The 22,041-nt window shown below is 35.6% G+C and overlaps 1 protein-coding gene across 10 annotated transcripts in view; it reads right to left on the bottom strand.

Moving 5' to 3' along the window:
• The window catches only part of ATG13 (autophagy related 13), a 30,121-nt gene that overhangs the window by 4,346 nt on the left and 3,734 nt on the right, over nucleotides 1-22,041 (bottom strand). For 2 of the 10 annotated variants that reach the window (XM_087921449.1, XM_026707794.2), the window contains exons 2-17: nucleotides 21,063-21,144; nucleotides 20,273-20,353; nucleotides 19,696-19,815; nucleotides 18,957-19,003; nucleotides 15,889-16,029; nucleotides 14,784-14,824; nucleotides 14,001-14,097; nucleotides 13,629-13,727; nucleotides 12,619-12,709; nucleotides 11,150-11,245; nucleotides 7,156-7,266; nucleotides 5,959-6,101; nucleotides 5,065-5,182; nucleotides 4,726-4,803; nucleotides 4,439-4,555; nucleotides 1,293-1,421 (exon numbers count right to left, since the gene is read on the bottom strand). In XM_087921449.1, the coding sequence (XP_087777575.1) occupies nucleotides 1,293-1,421; nucleotides 4,439-4,555; nucleotides 4,726-4,803; nucleotides 5,065-5,182; nucleotides 5,959-6,101; nucleotides 7,156-7,266; nucleotides 11,150-11,245; nucleotides 12,619-12,709; nucleotides 13,629-13,727; nucleotides 14,001-14,097; nucleotides 14,784-14,824; nucleotides 15,889-16,029; nucleotides 18,957-19,003; nucleotides 19,696-19,815; nucleotides 20,273-20,353; nucleotides 21,063-21,131 (1,578 nt within the window). In that variant the 5' untranslated portion in view covers nucleotides 21,132-21,144. The remainder of the gene's footprint in view (nucleotides 1-1,292; nucleotides 1,422-4,438; nucleotides 4,556-4,725; nucleotides 4,804-5,064; nucleotides 5,183-5,958; nucleotides 6,102-7,155; nucleotides 7,267-11,149; nucleotides 11,246-12,618; nucleotides 12,710-13,628; nucleotides 13,728-14,000; nucleotides 14,098-14,783; nucleotides 14,825-15,888; nucleotides 16,030-18,956; nucleotides 19,004-19,695; nucleotides 19,816-20,272; nucleotides 20,354-21,062; nucleotides 21,145-22,041) is intronic. The other 8 variants (XM_026707778.2, XM_026707770.2, XM_087921453.1 and 5 more) reach the window with 5 other exon arrangements.

The following is a 22,041-nucleotide window of genomic DNA, read 5'->3' as shown; positions in this document are numbered from 1 at the left end:
ACTCTCAGTGGAGCCCATCAATATACGTAATAGTATGGTTTTTTTTCTAAACTGGAAGAATACATTGCACAACAGAATATAAAAAGCAGCTCCCAAAACCTAGGAAAAACAGATCTACCCACCTAAGCAAAGCAACACAACAGCAAAGCATTCACATAGTACTTCAATCTACTAACCCCTATATAGATCTTGGAAGATATTACTAAAATTATAGCTTGCTTTCCCACAAATAAGCTTCTAAGAGTGCAGCTTTCCCTATCTGTACTTCTAAAGATGCTTTTCAAACCCATATAGGGCCCAATAATACAAAGAGAAAATACCAAACAGTAATTAATTGAAAATCAAAAACACTTCTGTACAAGTCAACACAAGACCATGACAGTTAATCTATTATGGATTTTCTGCAGCTGTATTTTCTCAAATTTGTTTTACAGATTTCCTCCAAGACTCAAGGTTAACTAGCTCCCTCCCAAACAACACTGTACAAAAAGTCAGACACTGGAATAGCAAGGAGAGGTGAAGTTAAAACTATGCTATTTCTCACCAAATACATTTCATAATATCAATTATTTTCCAGCATTTAACAAAAGTCAGAGCATTGGGAAAAACTTTCCACAATGAGACAGACAAAAATCCTTGAAACAAAGGAACTAACATGCAAGAAAGCAAAAAGGGACCACACCTTATTTATTTATTGACCAAATAAAGGGCATTGATGTTCTGAATTAGGCCTCAGAATGAAATTCAAACCATCAATGCCCTTTACAGTTTGTTGGAAAATATACTTAAAGTTGTAAAAAACTTCAAACCCCTGAGAGAAAGAAAATCTTGCATCTATAAAGGTCCCTAGGGTGGCTATTACATACCATGAGCTTGGGATTATACATATTCCAGGCAGATTTCCAAGCAGTTCTTGCCTTATTTATCTGTCCAGTTTTTAGACATACTTCAACATCTTAAAACTGAGGATATTTCAGAAATTCCAGCAATAATTTTAAGGAAAGTCAAAACTATTACAAAATCAATTACTCTTAGCCGAACTATCTCATAGTCATTGTGAGGAAAAGGGGAGGGAAGGAGCACTACGTATGCCACCTTGATCTCAGAAGCGAAAGTCAGTATATAAATTAAATTCATACATATAAATACATGCTTGTAAAAACTAACATTTGGACTTTGAAATTCCTGGTTCACAGCTCTGTCTATTTGTCTAACTCACTAATACTCTCTCCAGATTGGAAGTGAAAAGAACTATAGAAATAAATACCCCTTGCAGAATTCTTATTACTTACCAGGTCTTCTGCCATGGATTGAGCTCCAATATCAATGGAGAGGCTGCTGAGTTGAGGAGGATTCTGAAATTCACGATAGAAAGTCCCTAGGTCCATGGGGATAATGTCATCTTTAGAAAATGCTGGCTTCTAGAATTCAAGTGAAAGATTTAAGTCCACTAAGCAACAAAATATAAACTAGATATCATTCTGAACTCTGGCCTGTTGAAAAGAAAATAAGTAAAAATTGTTTAACATACTGTATGTCAATGTTTCATTTCATGGCACCACTATGTATTAGATTATTAGATTCCATGGAACAAAGAGAAAGAGGAGACATCATAAAAACTGTAAATATGAGAGGCTAGATTGGGAGCAACAAGATCAGGCTGATCCCTAGCAAGATGGGAGTTGCTGTTCATCCAGAAATAACTTAATCTCTTAAAAATAACAGTTCCAGTTTTAGCTCTGAATCAGATCACCCTCCTGGGATTTTGCATCCTGGTTAAAGAACAGACAGAGTGGCAATGAGAACTTTGGCCAGCTACAGCTGGTATGTCTGTTATGACTTTATCTGGACCAGGAAGCACAGGCAACATGCCTTTATCACAGGGGTGGGATTCAATTTTTTAAACAACTGGTACTGTGGGCGTGGCTTGGTGGTCTTGTGACTGGGTGGCCGTGGCCAACTTATCATCACTCACGTCAAGGAGCACTTCTCCTCACCTGGCCTCTCATGACACTGGAGATGCTGCAACAGTCGTAAGTGTGAAAAACGGTCATAAGTCAATTTTTTCAGTGCCATTGTATCTTTGAATGGTGACTAAACGAACTGTCGTAAGTCAAGGATTACCTGTTCAAAAATACAAAAAGCTTCTTTGTGTGCAAAAAGCTGCCCTAAATGCCATTCATTAGATTAAAAATACCTGCAAGCCGGAGTTACAAATCAGGCAGGGTGCCAGAGCACCTTGAGGAATTAAAATAGTTAAAATGCAATTTTAACTATCAGCAGCCAACTCTTGCTCATAAAGTGAAACCCTTCAGCAGAGAGGTCATTTAAGCTCTCCAGAAAGAGCACACCCAGGAAAAGCAATCCTTAGATCCATTTGCACCACTTAAAGATACCAGCTGGTCTCACTCATCTCACAAGATATCCTAAGGAAATCATCCAGATTTAAGGAAAGGTCATATGCCCCCCAGAAAGGCAGTAACAAAATCAGTGCCAAGCTTGCATCCTGCCTCTTGGAAGTACACCCCTAAAGGACAGTGCCAGATACCACTAAAGCAGTGAAGGAAGACCCCCCTCCCCAGATAGAAAAATAAACCACGAGGCAGGAAAAATTCAAACACAATACAAATAATTAAATCACAACAGTAGCTGTTGCTTGTTAAACCAATTACCAGAACAAAAAGACAGAAACTACCCAGATTTCTCAACCCAGTTTCTTTTCAGGAACAGATTTTTTTTCCTTCCAAACAAAGCTGAATAGGGAAAATTATCCCATCAATAAACACATGATTAAACTTCACTAAAAACCAGTTTTAGACCAAAACTCAGAAAGTATATTTAAAGTCATGTTCGAATGTCAATCTTTCTAGATAGCCAAGAAGAAGTATTTCCAGGAGAGTATTTGCTCCCAAAAGCAGTGTAAAAAGCTTAAAACCCTTCCTTCTCCTTTAAGAAAATACCAAGAAAAAAACCCCTCCTACGGAGACAGTAAATCTAGGCGTACTGCCAAGAATGTAATAAGGGTGGAAAAAACCAAAAGGAGATGTCTTCTAACTACCGGTTCTCTGAACTGCTTAGAAAGTTAACAAGGGGTTCTATAGAACTGGTCAGAACCAGTACAATCCCACCCCTACTTTATCATTGTATAATTAGTCTAGTACAATCTATTCCTTGTCCAGCTCCTTTGAAGATGATGTGGAGATAGATAAAGAATACCAAAATATGCCAGAATAGAGTTAACATTTAATCGACACTTGCTGCAATGGTTGTCAGTGCAGTAGCTTCAACACACAATTTAAAGTATTGGTTATTACCTGTGTAGCCCTACCTGGCTTGCTGTTGGGTTACCTTGGAGCCTACCTTGTCCATAATGATTATTTTTTCTTCCTATGAGGCCATCAACAGAAGATCTGCTTTAGATCCTGCCACCATATGAAGTAACAGGTGCACAGGTTCAGAGACAGGCCTCGTCAGATACATTATGGGATGGGTTGCCCCCAGGGATTTGATTAGTGCTTTCATTCTTGGTCTTTTGGAAATTTCTAAAATATATTCTTTGAACTGGCCTTCTAGCCATTTTTAATGGTTATTGAAGATGGAAGCTCGCCATCTATTGTGCTGAACTTTGTTTCTATTGAACTTGAGCTTCTATTGAACTTCTATTGAACTTGAGCTTGAAAAGCTTATGAACTGCCCAGTATCGTTTGACTGTGCATGTTTTATACATGTTTTGTATACATGTTTTGTTACATAAATAAAGAAATTTAATTCTCTGCTGCAATAAACCAGTAATTTTCTCTGTCTCTTTTCTTTCTTCTATGTACCATTTTGAGATACACATAATTGTAGCCTATCGTTGTCATATCTAATTCACTTCTATTTGCACAGCTCTATTCATTGTTTCATTGAGTCTTTTTAAAATGAAAATACAACTATTGTATTGCTTTAGTTTTTGCTTCAAATACTAATGTATCAACTATCATTAGATTTCTCTCCCATTCTTATATTTTCATATCTATTAATCTCTTATTAAAATATTTTCCCATATTATTTTTAACTTTCTGAAAGAACAAAATTTGATTATAAGATTAAAAAATATTTTGATTTTGTAACATGTGATGGTTGATTTCTGAATGGTCACATTTTTGTTACAAGTCATCATTGTAGATATTTTCTTTGCTCATAGCAAAATAAAATCTGGATAATGAAATAAACTTTTGGCATTTATTTTTGGTTTGCAAAAATTAGGACAGACAACTTTTACCTCGTTTGGTAATGAATCATCTGCAAGTAAACCACCAACTTCGGAAAGCATTAAGGACCCCACAGATTCAACAAAAAGACTGGTGTTCCTTGGAAGAAAACTTCCCCCAAATACCAAAGCATGGAGTTTTAAATACTAGTTACTTGTGTAATGTAAAAGGTTGTATGGACTTACAAAATCTATCATAACAAAATCATCATGGATATTCCCACCGCTGCTGCCACTGGAACCCACTGAGTGTAGGCTCCCTTGTAAGGGAGACCCTGTCTCTGGAGAATCTGGAGGATTTACCTGTTGAAGGAATTCAAAGGTCCAATTAACATAATAAAAGTCCTGACGTGCAAAATGAAGCAGAGACAAGAAGTTCTCTTTACAGACAGAAATTATAGGCATGCCTGGCATTCAGGAGGCACAATACTGACAACAATCTTATAGGATTGAGAAAGGTAGGCAGTTCTTACCATGGGATCGTTATCTTCTAGTTCAAAGCTCTTGGGAGCAAACATTTGAAAAGGAATGTCCAAACTGGCCATTGTCACCTAGAGAGGTTCAAAAGAAAAGAATCTCAAATGTCTCCTGACAAATCCTACTGTTTCTGCCAGGATGCAATATACTGCTGCAAATTTTCATGCCTACAGCCCCAAAATTGGTCAGGACAAGTTTAGAAATTAGAGAAAGCCAAATATTGCCAAGTTGTGCAGACTACCATCTGGAATGGCATTTCTCCTGTGTTATGGGAAAGGACATTCCTCGTGTTTTGCTTCTGAAGCCATATGCAAACAGTGAATTAAAGCAATTACCTGGCTGATGGGCTTGTTGACAAAGGCTCCCACCTTTCGGACAAAGAAGGTCTCCAAGGCATCGCGTGGAGAACCACTCTTTCCTTCACTGCTGTTAGATACGGTTTCTGGATCCTCACTGAAAGTTGAAAGAGAAAGAGGGGGTTGTTATTGTTAGTTGTTATTATTACACTAGAGATAAACAATCACTGGTACAAAGCACGGATATGAAGTACGTATTTTTCCTAATATCTTTCCTAGTTTTTTTTTTAACTAAAGTTATATGTAGTACTTACCATAGAATTAAAACTTAGATATTAAAGGTGTTCTGAATATTTCACCAATAACAAACATTGTTTTTATTTGGAAGTTAAGCTTTATCTTCTAGCATCAGTCTACTCATCACACACACACACACACACACACACACACACACTTCCTCAACATTCATTTGACTTGTTCTTATCATCAGCAATACATTTTATGTACTAACAAAACATTTTAAAAATGAGATAGTGAATTTAGGATTAAGACAGCTACCACCAGCCCCCCAGGGTATTTTTTCAAAGAATGAAGAGATAGCCAAAGGGAAATGAGATAAAATCTAAAGGTTTTGTTCCTTTTGGGGCACTTAGTGGCACTGCATAATCAAACAAGAACAAGTTTTAACAATATTGTTGAGAGTTTGAGAATTATGCCATCTTCCCATGAGGATGCTACTTACAGAAAATGTAGGAAAAAACCTTTTTAAAAAAGAGAAAACAAATTCCTAGAAAAAAGAACTTCAAAGGATGATGTTAAGCTCCCCCCAAAAAAAAGCTACTAATCAGCACAACAAATGCAATTCCCAAGCAAATTAATTTTTGGTTTGTAAAAGTCATACATAAAGATAGTTAAGGGAAGTTAAATACCTACCTACTAGATGGAGTAACTGCAGAGTAATGGCCTCCATCCAGGGGATTGCATGTCATTATTTTCTCATGATCTGCCTGGGTGCCATGCATCGGTTGGCTAGGAATCATAGGTACTCCTCCTCCCTCCTTTCCTGGTACTACCAACTAGAAAGTACAAAGATCAAACTCTGTTATTTTTGAAGTCATTTGGGAAAAGAGAGAATGCTCAGTTTTCTTACTTCAGTCAGCGCAATTGTTTGTTTTTCAATTAAAGGTAATAGCATTGATGACTTTTTCTGGCTATTATGTAAGAAGCAGTGTACCTTGTTTCTCAAGAACTTGAATGATTTCTACCAATAGGCAAAGAGTGAGGAAGAATTTCAGTCAAATGTATAGGAAAGTATAGAGGGAAAGGAATTAAAGTAGAACTTAATGGAAGGTAACAACTTGAACAATCGAGAGCTGCCTTGAATCCCATGTAGCAGTTTTCATTTTTTTTATTTATTTTTGGGCCTACTGTCAGAGAACCTTCAAGTGGCTTAGCAAGCAGAACTGTTTCCTAAAGTATACCTTTCCTTAAAAGGAAAATACTTTGCACCAGAGCAACGTTTTAATGCGTGTACCTCATAATAATAATAATAAATTTTATTCAATGCACATGGATTTATACCATGGCCCCATTTTCATGGTCATATAAAACTTCTAACTACATCCCACACTGCATTAAATATGACTATAATAGATACGTCTTCCACTTTTCAAGCACTGTGTAAAGTAATCCACACTTCTAAAAAGTTACGCAGAAAAAAGGTATGATCAAAGTTCCATACGGTGTTCAGGCTTTGCCAAGGATCCAAGAAGAAATGAGATTCTATCATTCCGAGATGCAAATTGAGAATGATACATTCAGATGCAATTGATGATACCAGAAAAAAAACAGACATTTTCACTTTAGGGCAATAACCTACACACATACATACATATACTCCATATTAATACTCTAGGTCTTCACTTTAAAAGAACGCTCATTAAAGTCTTATTTCATGTGAACCCAAAAAGTAACGTTAGTGTTCTTTGTCCAATGCTACTAGCATCATGGGTTCCCCCCCCACAACTATTACCCTATTTTCTTTGCCGATGTGAGATGAATAGAGTAAGTTCAGAAAAAGTGTTAGCTGTCAATGAGATACATTTTAGAGCAGCAAACTTCTGAGAATACCTGATGAGGATGTGTAGCACTCAAGCCGCCAGCAAAGACTACTGGGTAGCCTAAGTCAGCTGATCCAATTCCCAAGGCTGCAGGTTGATAAGAAAGACGAGAGCTGGAGAGCTAAGAAATAGGGGTAGGGAGGAAAAAGAAGAGAAAAGGAAACCCCACAGAGTCTGAATAATGCTTAGATATATAGGAAAGGGAAGGAAATAAAACCAAGATTTGCAAAGTAAAATTGCTAGCCTTGTTTCTAATACTTTCTCTCTCACACAAAAAAGATAAGCTGATTTTAATGAAACTTATGACTGACATTTATGATTTTAAGGCCATTTCCCCAAAATTTTCCAAATTAATGACCTTCATACAATTTGAAACCTAATGATTAGTATTTAAAATTTTAAATAAAGAAACAATCTGTGCAAATGACAATACAGTTATTGCTGTGACAGAAGCCTATGAAAAGAATTAATAACATTGTTAGATAATTATCATTCACATGCCCCATTTATCTCTCATCAAGTATAAAAATCTAAGCAGAAGACCTTTTTGAATTTCAGCTATAAAACGTAAAGTTCTTGTCGTCAGAGGAGAAATCTAAGCTCAGACCAAAATTAATATCTGAAACATCTCATTTCACTGCAACTATTAAAATAAGGAAACCCACAAAAGATGTGCCAGAGGACAGAACTGATGCTTTGTTTATATTACATCTCTTACTCTTGACTATCAAGAGTACATATATTGCAGAATCTATGAAAAATAAAGTCTGTAATTAAAACTGTTATACACACACACACGCATAAAATGTTACACTACACTACCTGATGTAAACATTGTATATGTGATTTCCTTGCTAAGGAAAATATGCTTGTATGTTTATTCATGCGTGTGTGTTTGTGTGTAAGTGTTCCATTATCCCAATTAGCATTGTTAGCACTATTAAAACAAATGATAGAAAACCTGTATTCTTTTGGATGCTGTTGGATGGTAAATCCTATACAGGTAATCCTCAACCTACAACACTTCATTTAGTGACCATTCAGAGTTTACAACGGCACTGAAAAAAGTCACATGATTATTTATGACCATTGCAGCATCCCCATGGTCACGTGACTTATATTCAGATGCTTGAAAACTGACTCACATTTATGACAGCTGCAGTATCCTGGGGTTACATGATCACCTTTTGCAACCTTCTGACAAGCATAGTTGATGGAGAAACTAGATTCACTTAACAACCACATTACTAATTTAACAGCTACATTGGTTCAGTTAACAAATGTGCCCAGAAAAGTGGTAAAATGGGGCAAAACTCACTTCACAGATTTCTCACTTAGCAATGTAACCTTTGGGCTCAATTGTGGCCATAAATCAAGGACGATCTGTAATCTACAACTCTTAGCCATTTTGGATGTTGATGTTCAACATCAATTGCAGGGCCCTGGGTATCATCCCTATATAAATGAAACAGATTTGTATTGTCGGAGATTGCTGTAGCAAACTAATACAAAGGTGTTCTGCTATTTCTTTTGTTTTTGGAATATGTTTTTTCAACTACCCATTGAAACCGACAGCAATGAGATTTCCTGAGTTCTAAGTACTTTCATTTCAGCTTCATTTTTAATTTATATTCACCTCTTTATCCAAGCTGCATTCTTGTTATATTTCTTTGAGCTATTCCAAAATTGTGCTTAGAACTACATTATTTCTTCTTTGTCAGGTGTGAACTAGTTCAGTGCAGTTTCTCCATGGATGAATTGGTAGAAACGTTTCCAGTTCAGTTGAAATTTGAGATTCTACCTATAATGTTCAATTCAAGCTTCTTATCGGCTGATCTTCTTGGCTATTGTTATTTGCTACTGAATTATTTCCAGTGCTTTCTTCATCTTCCTTGCTTCGATGTAATATTCCTTGATCAGGTATTCTTTGGTCATCTTGTCCTCAACTTCTTTTAATTGCTCTGACTTGCTTGCATCTGAACTTAACATACTGATCTTACTTTGCAGCCTGATCTTCCATTTTGGTGGTGTATTGTTTGGCTTTTTTTGCCTTGTTTGTTCATTTTGTATCCAAGGTATTCAGTTACAACTACAGCTGTGCTGTATATTAGTTGGTTTGTTTCTTGCAGTGAGCTGGTGCTTACATTCGATATTGCCGTTATTGGCATCTTTTAATATTTGTTAGTTGTTTCTTTGGAACAAGCTTCAGTTGTTCAATAGGCAGCCTTATTCCATTGTTTTTGTGCTGTTCTAGATGTTCAGATTTTTTTCTTCTTCTTTCAATTCCTCTTGTTTTTCAATGAGAGGGCTTTTTTCCCATTCTGTGAAGCTGTCCAGGGTTTGGAAATAAAAATGATTTAATAGCTATGCTAGGAAAGCTTTGCTTCCTCTTGTTCCCTGGTTTGCCTCTATAGTCTGAACTACTTCTGGTAAGACTTCAGCTTTTCTGCCTTTGTAGACTTTTGCAGTTCTAAGTCCGCTTCTGTGAATACTTTATTTTACAATACAAACCAACGTTCATCTTCTAGCCTCTGTTCTGTTATTTCTGATTCTGGATGTTGTTCTTTCCAGAACTGGTACATTCTTTTCAGATATCCTCTTCTTATTGGATTTTATTTGTGATAACAGATCAGTATTTCAGTCTTTGTATACTGGGGATGGGTAAATCATTTTTCTTCCTGTTGTCCTGCAACTGCTGGCCCTTGGTTGCTCAGCCAACAGTCATGATTCCTCTAGTCCATGAACTTCAAGATCTAGCACAGTCCTTGTTGACCAAGGTGACCACCAAATCCATTATGGGTTCCTATACATTCCATCTCACCATATTGCTTATGGGAGAAGCACTACTTATTATGAGATTTTTTAAAATTCCTTTTTAAAAAATTGGTCAATGCAAGATGGCACTGAAAATAATGGGTTTTTTCCCCTGTAGCATTCATTTTGTCAAGGAATATGATTAGCATGATCATCTGCACAACCATACTGTTTCCTTATACTTTCATTGCAGGTATGGGAGTTTTTGACTTCTGACCATAATGAAGCCTGCTACATGACTATCTCATGTAATGATCTCCAGCCCTGCTCTCCCCATTGTGATCATTAACAGTGCCTCAAAGGGTGGGGACTTGGGAGGCCCAGAAGTGTGCACTATTTTTGGAGCAGCTACAATTCATGGGCTGAGACACAGGATTTAGGAATACCAAGGGACGGAGTGGCTTGTTTTCCTTTTCCTACTTGATCTCCAGAGCCTCGGAGGTCTATAAAAGGTGAGCGATCAGTGATAGAATAGGGATGGGAAGGAGGGGCTGGGACCCCATAGGATGAGAAGCAGGTCCAAGGCCTGCAGAGTGCTAGGATTATGGTCACATGACATCTCACTTAACAACCATTTCACTCAACAATCAAGATTCCAACCCCAATTATAAAACAGGTATCGTATCTGTATTATGACTGAAATTACAAATGGATCCTCTTAGCAATGGGCTATCTTTTCCTCATCCTCTTGCTATGCTTTTTCCCACACCCAGCAACAAAATTTCAGATAAAGCCTCATATACCATAACTATCAATCAATTCTTAGTGCCTCTTTTCCTTTTTTTGGAAAAGAAAAAAAAAAACAGTATGTGTGGCTGTGACAAAAGCTGGCACCCTCAATAGATTGTTACAAGATTTTTTTTCATCAATATCTCTAAAAATTTTCTTTGAGTCCATGAATTCAAAAACTTTTACAAGCATCTTATTCAGTAATAACAATATAAAAGTAATACGGTATCTTTCAATCTGATTTTTTTTCTTCAATTTCCTTTCTTTTAGAAAAGGCATTTGGAAACTGAATATATAATGGCAACTTTGTAAATAGGACATACCTAAAGGCCTGTTTCATTTTTGGCCAGCTGGGCTCAACCAGATAAAGTCAAAGCAAAAGTGTTTATTGTTTACTTTTGTTATGTATCTTTTAGTATTTAAAATTTTTTGGCCCTATACATTTTCCATAATTAACTCACTTGAGGTGAAAAGGCCAGCCCCATCATAGGGCCCTTCAAGGTATCCATCACCACAGGAGGAGTCTGAAAATGTGCTTTAGTGACAGTAAATACACACTGTACAAAGACAGGAACACACAAAAGACACAGGAAGAGAAAGAAAAGAACTTCAGAAAGAAAAGTGGAAAAGAGTCTGATGAACTGAATGTTATGTCCAGACATATATTGGAAATATTCATATACAGAACTGGAATCATACATGATTTGCAAGAGATTTAATATTTCAGGGTAACTGTTGTATTTTCCAAATTAATCTCTTTTTAACTGTTATGTTGCATTCAAGAATTCAATTTAGATCAGGAAAAGGAATCAGATTTTTCTGCCAATACATGGGCCTTCTAAGGATTAGGTCAAATGGTTATTGGTAACAACAGAGGAGGAAAGACCAATTCAGTCAAAACTATCAAATATTCCAAGAAGCACAACCACTTCTTCACTAGCTTGAAGAATGAAATTCCAATGAACACAGCACACAGCATATATGCAGATGAGATGGAATGGGGAAAGAATGAAATGTGTCTTGGAATCATGATACAAATGCATATATATCTGCATCCAATAGAAACAGATAATGGTTTCTGGTTTTCCATTTAAGATGGACATATAGGACGACAGAGCAAAGTTTTTGATCACAATTTTTTTAACTGCTGTCTTGCTAGAAGACATGTCTTTTCATATTAAACATAATTAAAACAATGGCAACACTATATTCAGAACATTTTAAGAAATAATTCCTGTCAAATGTTGATGGTCAATTAATTATTCAAGGAATAGCCTACAAGAATGCTCTAAATCAGGTATGACTTGATGTTTATAATAAGCCGGGGAAATGGGGATGAAGAAATCAGCTGTAAGCTCATACTCAGCAGGATATTCTTTCCCTAAAATTAAAATTAAGAAATGACTATATAAGCAATTACATACAACCCAACTTTCTCCCAGTAGCAACCACCAATACTGCCATTAGAGAAGAACTGAAATTTATTTTCATGCCAGGATGGTCTTATTGGACTGAGTTTTAAAACTAAGCCTTGTGTCTTGATTTTTAATCCAAATGTTTCGCAGGAGTATCTGCCAATCTAAGTATAGAATTTTTAAAAATCTGAAAATTACAGATGGTTAAAAAGGTTAGACTGTATATATTATGTTCAGTAGAGCTTAAGTTAATTTTTTAAGCTTGAATTAATTTTTTCATATACCTATATCCTATTCTTACTAATTAAAAATACAACCTCTTGGCAATAATGAAATATATGCATAAGAAAGTGTATTCTGATCAATGTCTGTCACTGTTTAGTTGTCATGCTCTTCATTTTGTATATAATAATTACAGATTGCAAAAGCATTTAGCAATTTTTTTTGCTATCAGCTAAAATATGGCTGTATAACTGTCTAAAAAACTTTTAAATTGACTTTGAAAAACAACTTACCTGGGACGGGGGAGAAGTAGAGAAAGAGGTTGTGCATACTTCTTGAGAATCTTCTACTGATGGATATGCCACTGCATTTTCTTCACCTGTTCTGTAAATATCACAAGGTACATTTTTTTTAAATGGAAATGTTTAATAATAGCCAAGCAAAGGCTCTACTGATGAAAACACTACAGACAGGAATTAGAAGATTTGGGTGGAGTTGAAAGGAGAATTATGACAGAGCTCTTTCCTTAAAAGAGCAGAACTGGTAGGGTGGATTTAATAGTTTTGGATTTTATGTGCTCATAAATTTTCCCTGGAAAAGTATAATATATTTTCTTAGAAGTTTTGTTTTTTAAAAGGAAGCCTTTACTGTTAAATTCATTTCAAGGCTATTAGTTGTACAGATGTACAAAATGTAGTTTCAGAGCTTCACAAAACACATTTCTAAACACTGCTGTTTTGGCCTATGAAGAAAATATTAACCTGGAAAAGGTTTTAAAAAATAGGTCATCTATTAAGATATTTTTGAATTATGCATGCTTTACTTATACTATCACACAAGCATTAAAATAGAAATTTGTAAAACACGTGGCAAGTTATTTGAAAAAAAAAATTAATTCTGCACTTTACTCCGGAAAAATATTTACAATCCTAAGATTTCTCACTGACTAAGGTGTGATCTGAAATGAATGTGTCTTAAATATTTTCTCATTTATCCATCCACTTCTAATTGTGTGAAAAAAATCAGGCTTTTTCTGCATCCTACACTTCAATTGAAGCGGTGAGCAAGATTCACATAATTTTCTCTACTCAGCATGTAAGCTGTAAAGCAGGGCTGTCAAATTCTGGCCCATGGCCCGGATGTGTTATGTATTGGCCATGCCCATGCCCGTTTTAGCGAAGGAGAAAAAAATCCAGATACATCACATGACGCTTGCCATGACAACGTGAGTTTGACACCCCTGCTGTAAAGGCTCTGTACCTGGGATAATTGCCTCCACTATTCATGATTCCTCTTTCCTCACCTGTAATTGCAGGGATGCATAGGTGAGGAGCTGGGGTAGGGACGGTCCACAAAGTGATCAATGATAATCCCCATGATAGGTGGGGTCCTCTCAAACTGCCTGCAAGGCAATAAGTAATAAGCAAAATGTATTATTCATAGGACTGTGGTTTCTATTTCACAACTTGTTCTGAGAGCCATCCTGCTCTTTTGGGTAAATTTATGGGGAGCAGAGCATTACCACAATTCAACCCTGCAACTCCACACATAAACAAGGAACTTGCTCAAAACTTAAAACTACTAATATCAATCTGCCAAATCCAAGTAACTCAGATTTTCAGGCTTTAAGGATATCCTAAGAAGAGATTATTTATTTTGACTAAGAAGTCCTCACCTGGTAGACATGAATGCTAGGTTGATTCTGTAGGCACATGACAAAGTGATTGTGCCTAGTGGAGTACCAACTGTCCCAACTCGGACTGTCTGAAATCCTACAAAGGCAAAAGAGAAATGATAATTGTCCCAACTACTCTTTATGTTAATAACATCAACCACAAAAATAAGTTGCTATTGCTCTTATTTTTAGCCGAGCACACTAATAAAATGGAAAGCTCCAAAATGATGTCCATGCAGACCATCCTTTCTGTTCATTATCCTCTCCTGCCCCTCCTTTTTTAATTTTAGTGCAATATTATCCGTGGGAAACTCGTACAGTGACAAGAATATCTCTAGATCCTGTCTGAAATGGGTCCTGGAACACAAAACTCCAGGTTTGAAAGAACTAACTTGTTATTTGGAAATTACCACTACCTTGTACTTAGCTATAGATCTTGAGAAGTTGCTTTTCTTTTACCCTTACCAATTTACTTTTTGAAAGCTGAACATAAAAGAAATATCACTATTATGCTTATGATACACTCAAAAGAGATTGATGCAAATGTCTATTCGTTTTCCTATTGAAAAGTCAGATGAATATATTCTTTAGTTGAATCCCATATATCAGTTTCAATTCTTCATCAATCTCTTATAAATTCAAACATCCATCCACGGTTTCATGTTTCTTTTGTAAACTTGTGAATCTGTTAGTCTATAATTTCTCATTTTTATTTTTTACAGTTTGTCAATAGTAAAAAAAAAAAAAAGCCTAGGTCTAATTTTTTTTGATACTCAGTCATACCTTCTCCCAATCCATTCAGCTGCACTTCTCCGAAGTATACCCTACAACAGATGTAGAGACAAAAATTATATACGTTATATACATTGTTTCAGGACACAAGGCAGAGATGTAAATTTAATTTTTTATTCTTAATGTACAATAACCGTATAACCCTTAATTTGGTCACTTTTTAATTTTCTGTGAACAAAGAACATAAAATAACCATAAGATCTAGTGACGTCAGAATCAAAGGAAGTAAGAAGCATGGTAAATGTTTAGGTGCGAAAATTAGAACGTCTGAAAATTAGAACGTATTGGCACAGAATTGAGATAACAAAAAATGGAATCGAAAAAAATATTAAATCAAACAAATTCCTTTAGTAAGGTTTTAGTCTAAAACCCCATTGATATATTGTCAGTTTTAATTGATAGACACTAGGACATAGCAATATCCAACAAAAATCCAAAGTAGTAGCAGCAACCAATTGAATTTGAGATAAGAAAAATTAGGAGGCAGCCAGATTATTTATATTCTGTGTGAAACTACAGTTTTATCGAGGCCATTCATTAAATACACATGTAGCTCGGAAATATAAATCATACAACAATGTTTTACTAGTTGGACAAGGCAACTGGCGATAGGTACAGCAGATTAACTGGAAAATACTTACATACACAATTTCACAATAATATCTGAGAAATATCTGGAATTATGAAATGGTTTAGATTTGTTAAAATAATTTCCAAATATTTACAGAAATCTAGAATCCACTGCTACCATACTGGCTTATTAATATTTTCTAATGAGATTTTATAACATTGCACTAAAGACGAGAGAATGAGGTGGCTGGATGGAGTGACTCAAGCAGTTGGCATGAGCTTAAATGGACTCTGGGGGATAGCAGAGAACAGGAAGGCCTGGAGGAACATTGTCCATGGAGTTGCAATTGGTCAGACACGATTTCACGACTAACAACAACAACAATGCAAGCATGTTAAAAAATATGAGGCTAGAGAAAAATGAAAATGCAAAAACATGAAATATAAAACTTGATACAGACAATATAGAATGTATTAGAAGTTCTATTTATTTTTTGCTTCTGAGGATAATCAAAGTCAGTATTACCTGTACAATATGACATATTCATGACCTTGTTTTCTTGAGAGTCTATAGGCTGGTGTCACTCTTGTTATAGCAAGCAAAGATTTCAGCAGTAGAGACAGCCTATTGTACACAGTGTAGGAAACTTTGGTTTCTTTATCACATCTAAAAGCATACATAAAAATAATTAGTCCGACATTCCAAGAATTGATAAATTCTGAAATGAAGCAACTTTAAAATACAGGTAGTCCTCAACTTATGACAACAATTTAACCCAAAATTTCCATTGCTAGGCAAAGCAGTTATTACGTGATTTTATGACCTTTTGGCCATACTTAAGTGAATCATTGCAGTTGTTAAATGAATTGTGTGGTCATTAAGCAAATCCGGCTTCCTCCATTGACTTTGCTGGTCAGAAGCCAGTAGAGAATGTTACAAATGGTGATCACGTGACTCCAGGATAGTGTCATAAATACATGCCAGTTGCCAAGTACCTGAATTTTGATCATGTGACTGTGACAATGCTGCAACAATTGTAAGTGTGAAAACTTTTTTTCAGTGCTGTTATAACTTTGAACTGTCATTAAACAAATGATTGTAAGTCAAGGACTATCTGTACTGAATTATCACTGTAAAAAATAAAACTATAAGATTATACTTTTATAGAGTTCAAAGTAAATAAATACGTATATCTACAAATTTTGTTATTTACCGTATTTTTTGCACTATAAGACGCTCTGGGGAGGAAAACAAGAAAAAAAAATCTGCCTCTGCCTCCCAGCATCCATTTGGTATTCATCTGGTTAGCGTCCTTGAAGCAAACAGCAAACCTATCGCAGCCCCAGCACGTGGCTTGTCAGGGCTCTGTCTGTTGCGCCTACCACCAGTCAACTGAGCTGAGCTACTGCCGCCGCTGGGAAACAATGGAGCCTTTGCTTTTCTGTAGCTGATTGGTGGTTGGATCCTCCCAGAATATCGCCAATCAGTTGTTCTAGGCGGCAGGGATTGCTGCCACTGCCTATTTCTGTCACCGTCTATTCTGTCGCCTAAAACAGCTGTTTGGCGGTATTCTGGGAGGCTGATCCAACTGCCAATCAGCTGCTCGGCAGCAAAGGCTCCAGCGTTCCCCGGCTGGAGGTGATGCATCTTATAGAGTGAATATTGTGGTGGTGATCGCCCTCCGTCCGCCGTAATATTCACTCTATAAGACACAGACATTTCCACCCACTTTTTTTGGGGGGGTGGGGGAAGTGCGTCTTATAGTATGAAAAATATGGTAATTCTAATTCAAATGAAGATGTTTTCTTCTCAAATATCAGAGAGAAACAATATCTTAAGTAACAACGCATTAATCCATGAATACTACAGAATAACTTGATGGACTTCATTTGCAATCGGACAAAATTGTCACAGCAATTTACATCATTTGCATTTGATGATACCATCACACCAATGTCATTGATGCAAATGAAGTAATTTGCATTATTTGGTTAATGACATCATCATGCAAATAAGATAATTTCTGCAATGACATACGGGTAGTCTTCATGTAATGACAACTGGACTTGGCAACTTGGTCACTAAGCAAAGTGGTTACTTTGAAATCACAACTCTTATGACTTTATTATGAGAGATACTTTGCCATTACTATCATAACTGCAAATGGTCGCTAAATGAGGCAGCCGCTAAGCAAGGACTACCTCTACTTATGTTAGGACAAGCATTCCCCTCATCCCAATTAAAATAAAGTTCCATTCTATACTCATTTCCTGAACAGGAATGCAATATTAACTAATTACTATACCTATAAAAATACTATTGTAGAATGAAACAAAGCCCATTGATGATAATAGATTTATCTAAATCCCATAGCTTTTTGCAATACATAAGTGTATTTAATGAAAAGGGAACTGTGAAATGAACAAATTTCTATCTGGCTTCCTGACATATGAAAATATTTTTAATTGGATAATTTAGAATGCGCTGTGGGAGCTCTAGTAAAATGCCTGCACAAAATGCATACCATGAAAGATTTAGTGAAAATCAAAGCATCCCAATGCTTTATTTCACCACGTCCAGCCTGCACCTCTTGCATTTTACCCCATTTCTACCTCTGTCCATTTGCAGAACTAGCAGGCTCTATTCTGCATTATTATTTTTAGATTCTACGAAAGCTTACTAAGCGCATTTTAGACATTCTTGAAAATAAAGATACTTCTATAGATTGGTACCTTGACCTATATATGCCACCTATATATGCCTATATATATGACTTATATATGCCACTTTTTAACTGAAATGTAAATTGAAATGTAAAGTCAAGCAAGCAGGTTTGGTACCACACTGAAGGCCATAGTTTTAGGGTAATTATACATGATACTGTTATCAATTTATCAATGTTTGAAAATGTGGAAATACCAGGAAATACCTAAGCAGCTGTTAACAGAAGTGAAAACTATTTTATACATGAAACATTTCAAGACTGAAGCTGGGTATACTGACCTTATTGGGAGAGTTCTGAGCTCAAAAGAACCATTTTTGAATTCAGGAAGCCCTTTTGAATTCAGAATGCCTCCACCAAGATTGGAACTGCATGAAAACACTTCATGCAAGTTGGAACAGCTTATTTTTTTTAACCTAAGATTGGGAAATATTTGCATACTTTTATTTTGTAGCGTGCAAATGTTAACTCATAAATTAATTATGATGGACATACTGGATGCAATTCATTTTTATTACTACTTAGCTCTATGTGCATTTTAAAATGTAAAGAAAAAAAAAAGGGAACTAGTGTTTTGTTATTTATGCTTCACCAAAAGCCTCCTGTGCCCATTGGTTCTAGTGATTCACTAATATTAACTGTTCTCATTGAAGCCAGTTATTTGTAACAACGTTATAGCTTTAAAACAGGTAACTGAGTTTGTTATTTGCATTGTTTCTCTTCTCACTTCCCTTTTCTTTTACACTATGCATTTTAGGTTTCCAAGCATCCTAGGGACAGGTAGTGTCCTCTCTGTTATTGGTGTGAGCCTTTCTGATAGATTTCCTCCCCACTAAAGATAGGAATGAAAATACTTTAAACAGTCACTTACTTTTCATTCATTTCTAAACACCAGATTTCCAGCTCCATGGAATCTCCCTACAGTGGGGGGAGGAAAAAGTATTTCAACCAAGCCTTTATAATGACAAAGCTTTTACTTGTCAAAAGAAGTCCCTAGTACAGGTGAGTCAGTGGGTATTGCTGAAAGCAAGACAAATGAAACTTTAGGCAGACTTAACATTAGTATAGTTTCAAATTATGGAAAGTGATACCTTTATATACCTGAAAGAATGCCATACAAAAGAAGCTCAAGTTTTGTCACTACCAAATGCAGGACATAAAATAATGGATTGATAAAATGCTTTATAAATCCTGCTAAATTTCAATTACATGGGAAATCGATTCTAGATTTTGAATGCATTCTGTTAGTCCATTTTGGGTATCTTAGTTCAAAAATTGTTGTCCCATGGTGTACCATTTCACCCAGTTAAAAGATTATTAGAATGAGTGTTTTAGTAGTAGACAAGGTAGTTCTATCCACTATCTCATCATTTAAGGCAATTTCAAATAGAATTCCTGGAAAGAAGATCCTATGTGTAACAATATTTCAGTGACTAAACAGAGTACTTTCTCTTTTTTATATAAAAATGAAAACTATAATGCTGCCAGCAGTGGTTTACTTGAATGACTCTCTTAATCTCATGTTAATTTTCACATGATTTGAAGCCATGTAACAAAATCTGAGATGAAAGTGAATAAGAAAAAAAAAGAATGGTTGGTTCAGTTTATACCTCAGAGGTTTTAAGGGAGATTTCCACACACATTGACCGCCCAACAGCAGGCAGCTGTCCTGCCAAAGCTTTTTTTGCTTCATGAGTAACTTCTGGTATGTCTTTGATTGCCAAGTTGAACTGTAAAATTAAGAACGTAGATTTTAATTTTCAGGAATCTATTTTAGAAACTTATGGTCTACCATACTGTAGAAATATGTATAATAAAACATAGCTCACAATAGATTAATCTCACAACTATAAAGCAAAACACCTTTTGCTGTCATACGTTGCAGATTAAAAAATGATTTCCTCATGCTGTTGTAAAGCAGATAATAAAACATAATAAATACTAAATAAAACACACAGATATACACAAATCCCATTTGCTTTCACTACCCATCCTTAGAGATCTGGTATGTCACAAATATTCAATCAGAAAATCTAATAAGAACTTGCCAAGGAGGAGTGAATTGGTCTGATACATTCTATATTTATAAAACTACTTTACAAGAGAAGCAAAGTAGAAGCCACGTGCATTTAATATGAATGTTATAAATGACATAACAAAGGGATTGATCTCAAAAATACTTTTTACCCAGTCAGAGCCTGTTGGTGAGGAGGATGAGCGAGTGCAGATTTTTTCTCCAAGTCGGGCCTGCACAATCACCTGTACAGTCTGTAAGATAAAACAGGCTTATTGCATTGGGAAAAAACAAATAGTTAAAAAATGTTAAGTAGAGAACATCTACTGAATGGTACCATATTGAAAAAAAAAATTAAAGGAGTTACAAAAACCAAATTATTCAACCATTGATATCAGAAGTCAGAAATATATACATGCATTATTAATCGCTCAGTTCCTCGGCAGAACATTTTAGGAAATGATATAACTTTTCCTATCTCTTAACTATTTTATCTATAATTTCTTTGATTTAGGGCTGTGCACACTTCAAAAAAGCTTTTTATTTAATAAATTTATATGCTGCCCATCTCATATGCATGACTTTGGGTAAAACAGAGTAAAACAACAATAAAAAACAATTAAAAACAACAGAAGTTTTGAAGAAGTTCTTCAGATTCTGAGCAAATGCAAGAGCCCCTAATGTAGAATTCACACTTTTATTACTTTATTGCTGAAGAAAAAGGGCTGCCTCTTTAGGGTTGTGTGAACTTTAGCACTGAAATTCAGTATTCCTATTTTAAAGCCTAAAATTCTAACACTGAAAAGATATTTCTGAAATTCTTAATTTCTTCAAATTTCTTAATTTTAAAAAATGTTACAGAATTCAATTATACATTTTTGTGTAGCTGCCACTGAATTGTTGTGCAAAACTTTAGCTTTTCTTATGCTGTAGTCTAAACACAACATACATACAAATAATCACCTTCAAAGCAAAGAATTTTATGAACTTGTCCAAGTCCTTCCTGTCCTGGGAGCTGAGGTCAGTATCCATTGCATATGAAAGTCTGAAATAGGACAAAAAAATGATTTCACATTTCCAGTCTTAGAAGTTCTTTTACATAGTATTATTTAGCCAAACTAGTCTTAAACATCAACAAGTAGATTTTAAGTCAGCCACTATTTGTGAAATCAATTTGTTCAGTTAGATAAACAGAAATTAAGAAGATTTAGTGAAGATTACATTCTGAACTGTTTTAACTATCTGCTCTTTCAGAATCATCTAGTGATTCTGGAAGAGTAGATAGTAAAGAGCAAAATCAAGTAACTTTTTATTTAATACGATGAAATTGATAGAGATACATAGTGAATAAGATTAATCATTTGTGAAATGAATTCTAGGTAATTTGAAGTGAGACAATGAGTAAGTGCTGACATATCATTGTTCATGATGGAGGTTTATTCTGAGTAGACCTGAAACTGAACTCAGCAGTAGTTGATGTCACGTCCTTATATATTGTGTGTGCTTAATACAATAGAATGCTGGTTTAATGAAAAGGAAGATTGTCAATTTGAAGGATGATAAACAAGCCTAAACCCATATATTTTGGACACATGATGTGATCAGACAGTACACTGAAAGAACAACAACTATGCTTGATAAAAGTTGAGAGAATCAGAAGACAAACGGATAAAATGGGATGATAGATTAAACATATTATTGGAGAGTCCTTAGAAATGCTGTGGACACAGATACACCACAAACCAGGATTAATGAAACCAGAAATATACTCTCTATATCAGAGGTCCCCAAACTCAGCAACTTTAAGACTTGTGGACTTCAACTCTCCGAATTCTCCAGCTAGCTGGGTGGAGAATTCTGGGAGTTGAAGTCCACAAGTCTTAAAGTTGCTGAGTTTGGGGACCCCTGCTCTACATGATATATTTCAATGCATATTCCACAA

The sequence above is a fragment of the Pseudonaja textilis genome, chromosome 1, assembly GCF_049901715.1.
Source record: "Pseudonaja textilis isolate UNSWEBS1 chromosome 1, rPseTex1.2, whole genome shotgun sequence".
Taxonomy (NCBI): domain Eukaryota; kingdom Metazoa; phylum Chordata; class Lepidosauria; order Squamata; family Elapidae; genus Pseudonaja; species Pseudonaja textilis.
Note: the sequence above shows the minus strand (reverse complement) of the source record. Positions and strands in the feature narration are given on the sequence as shown.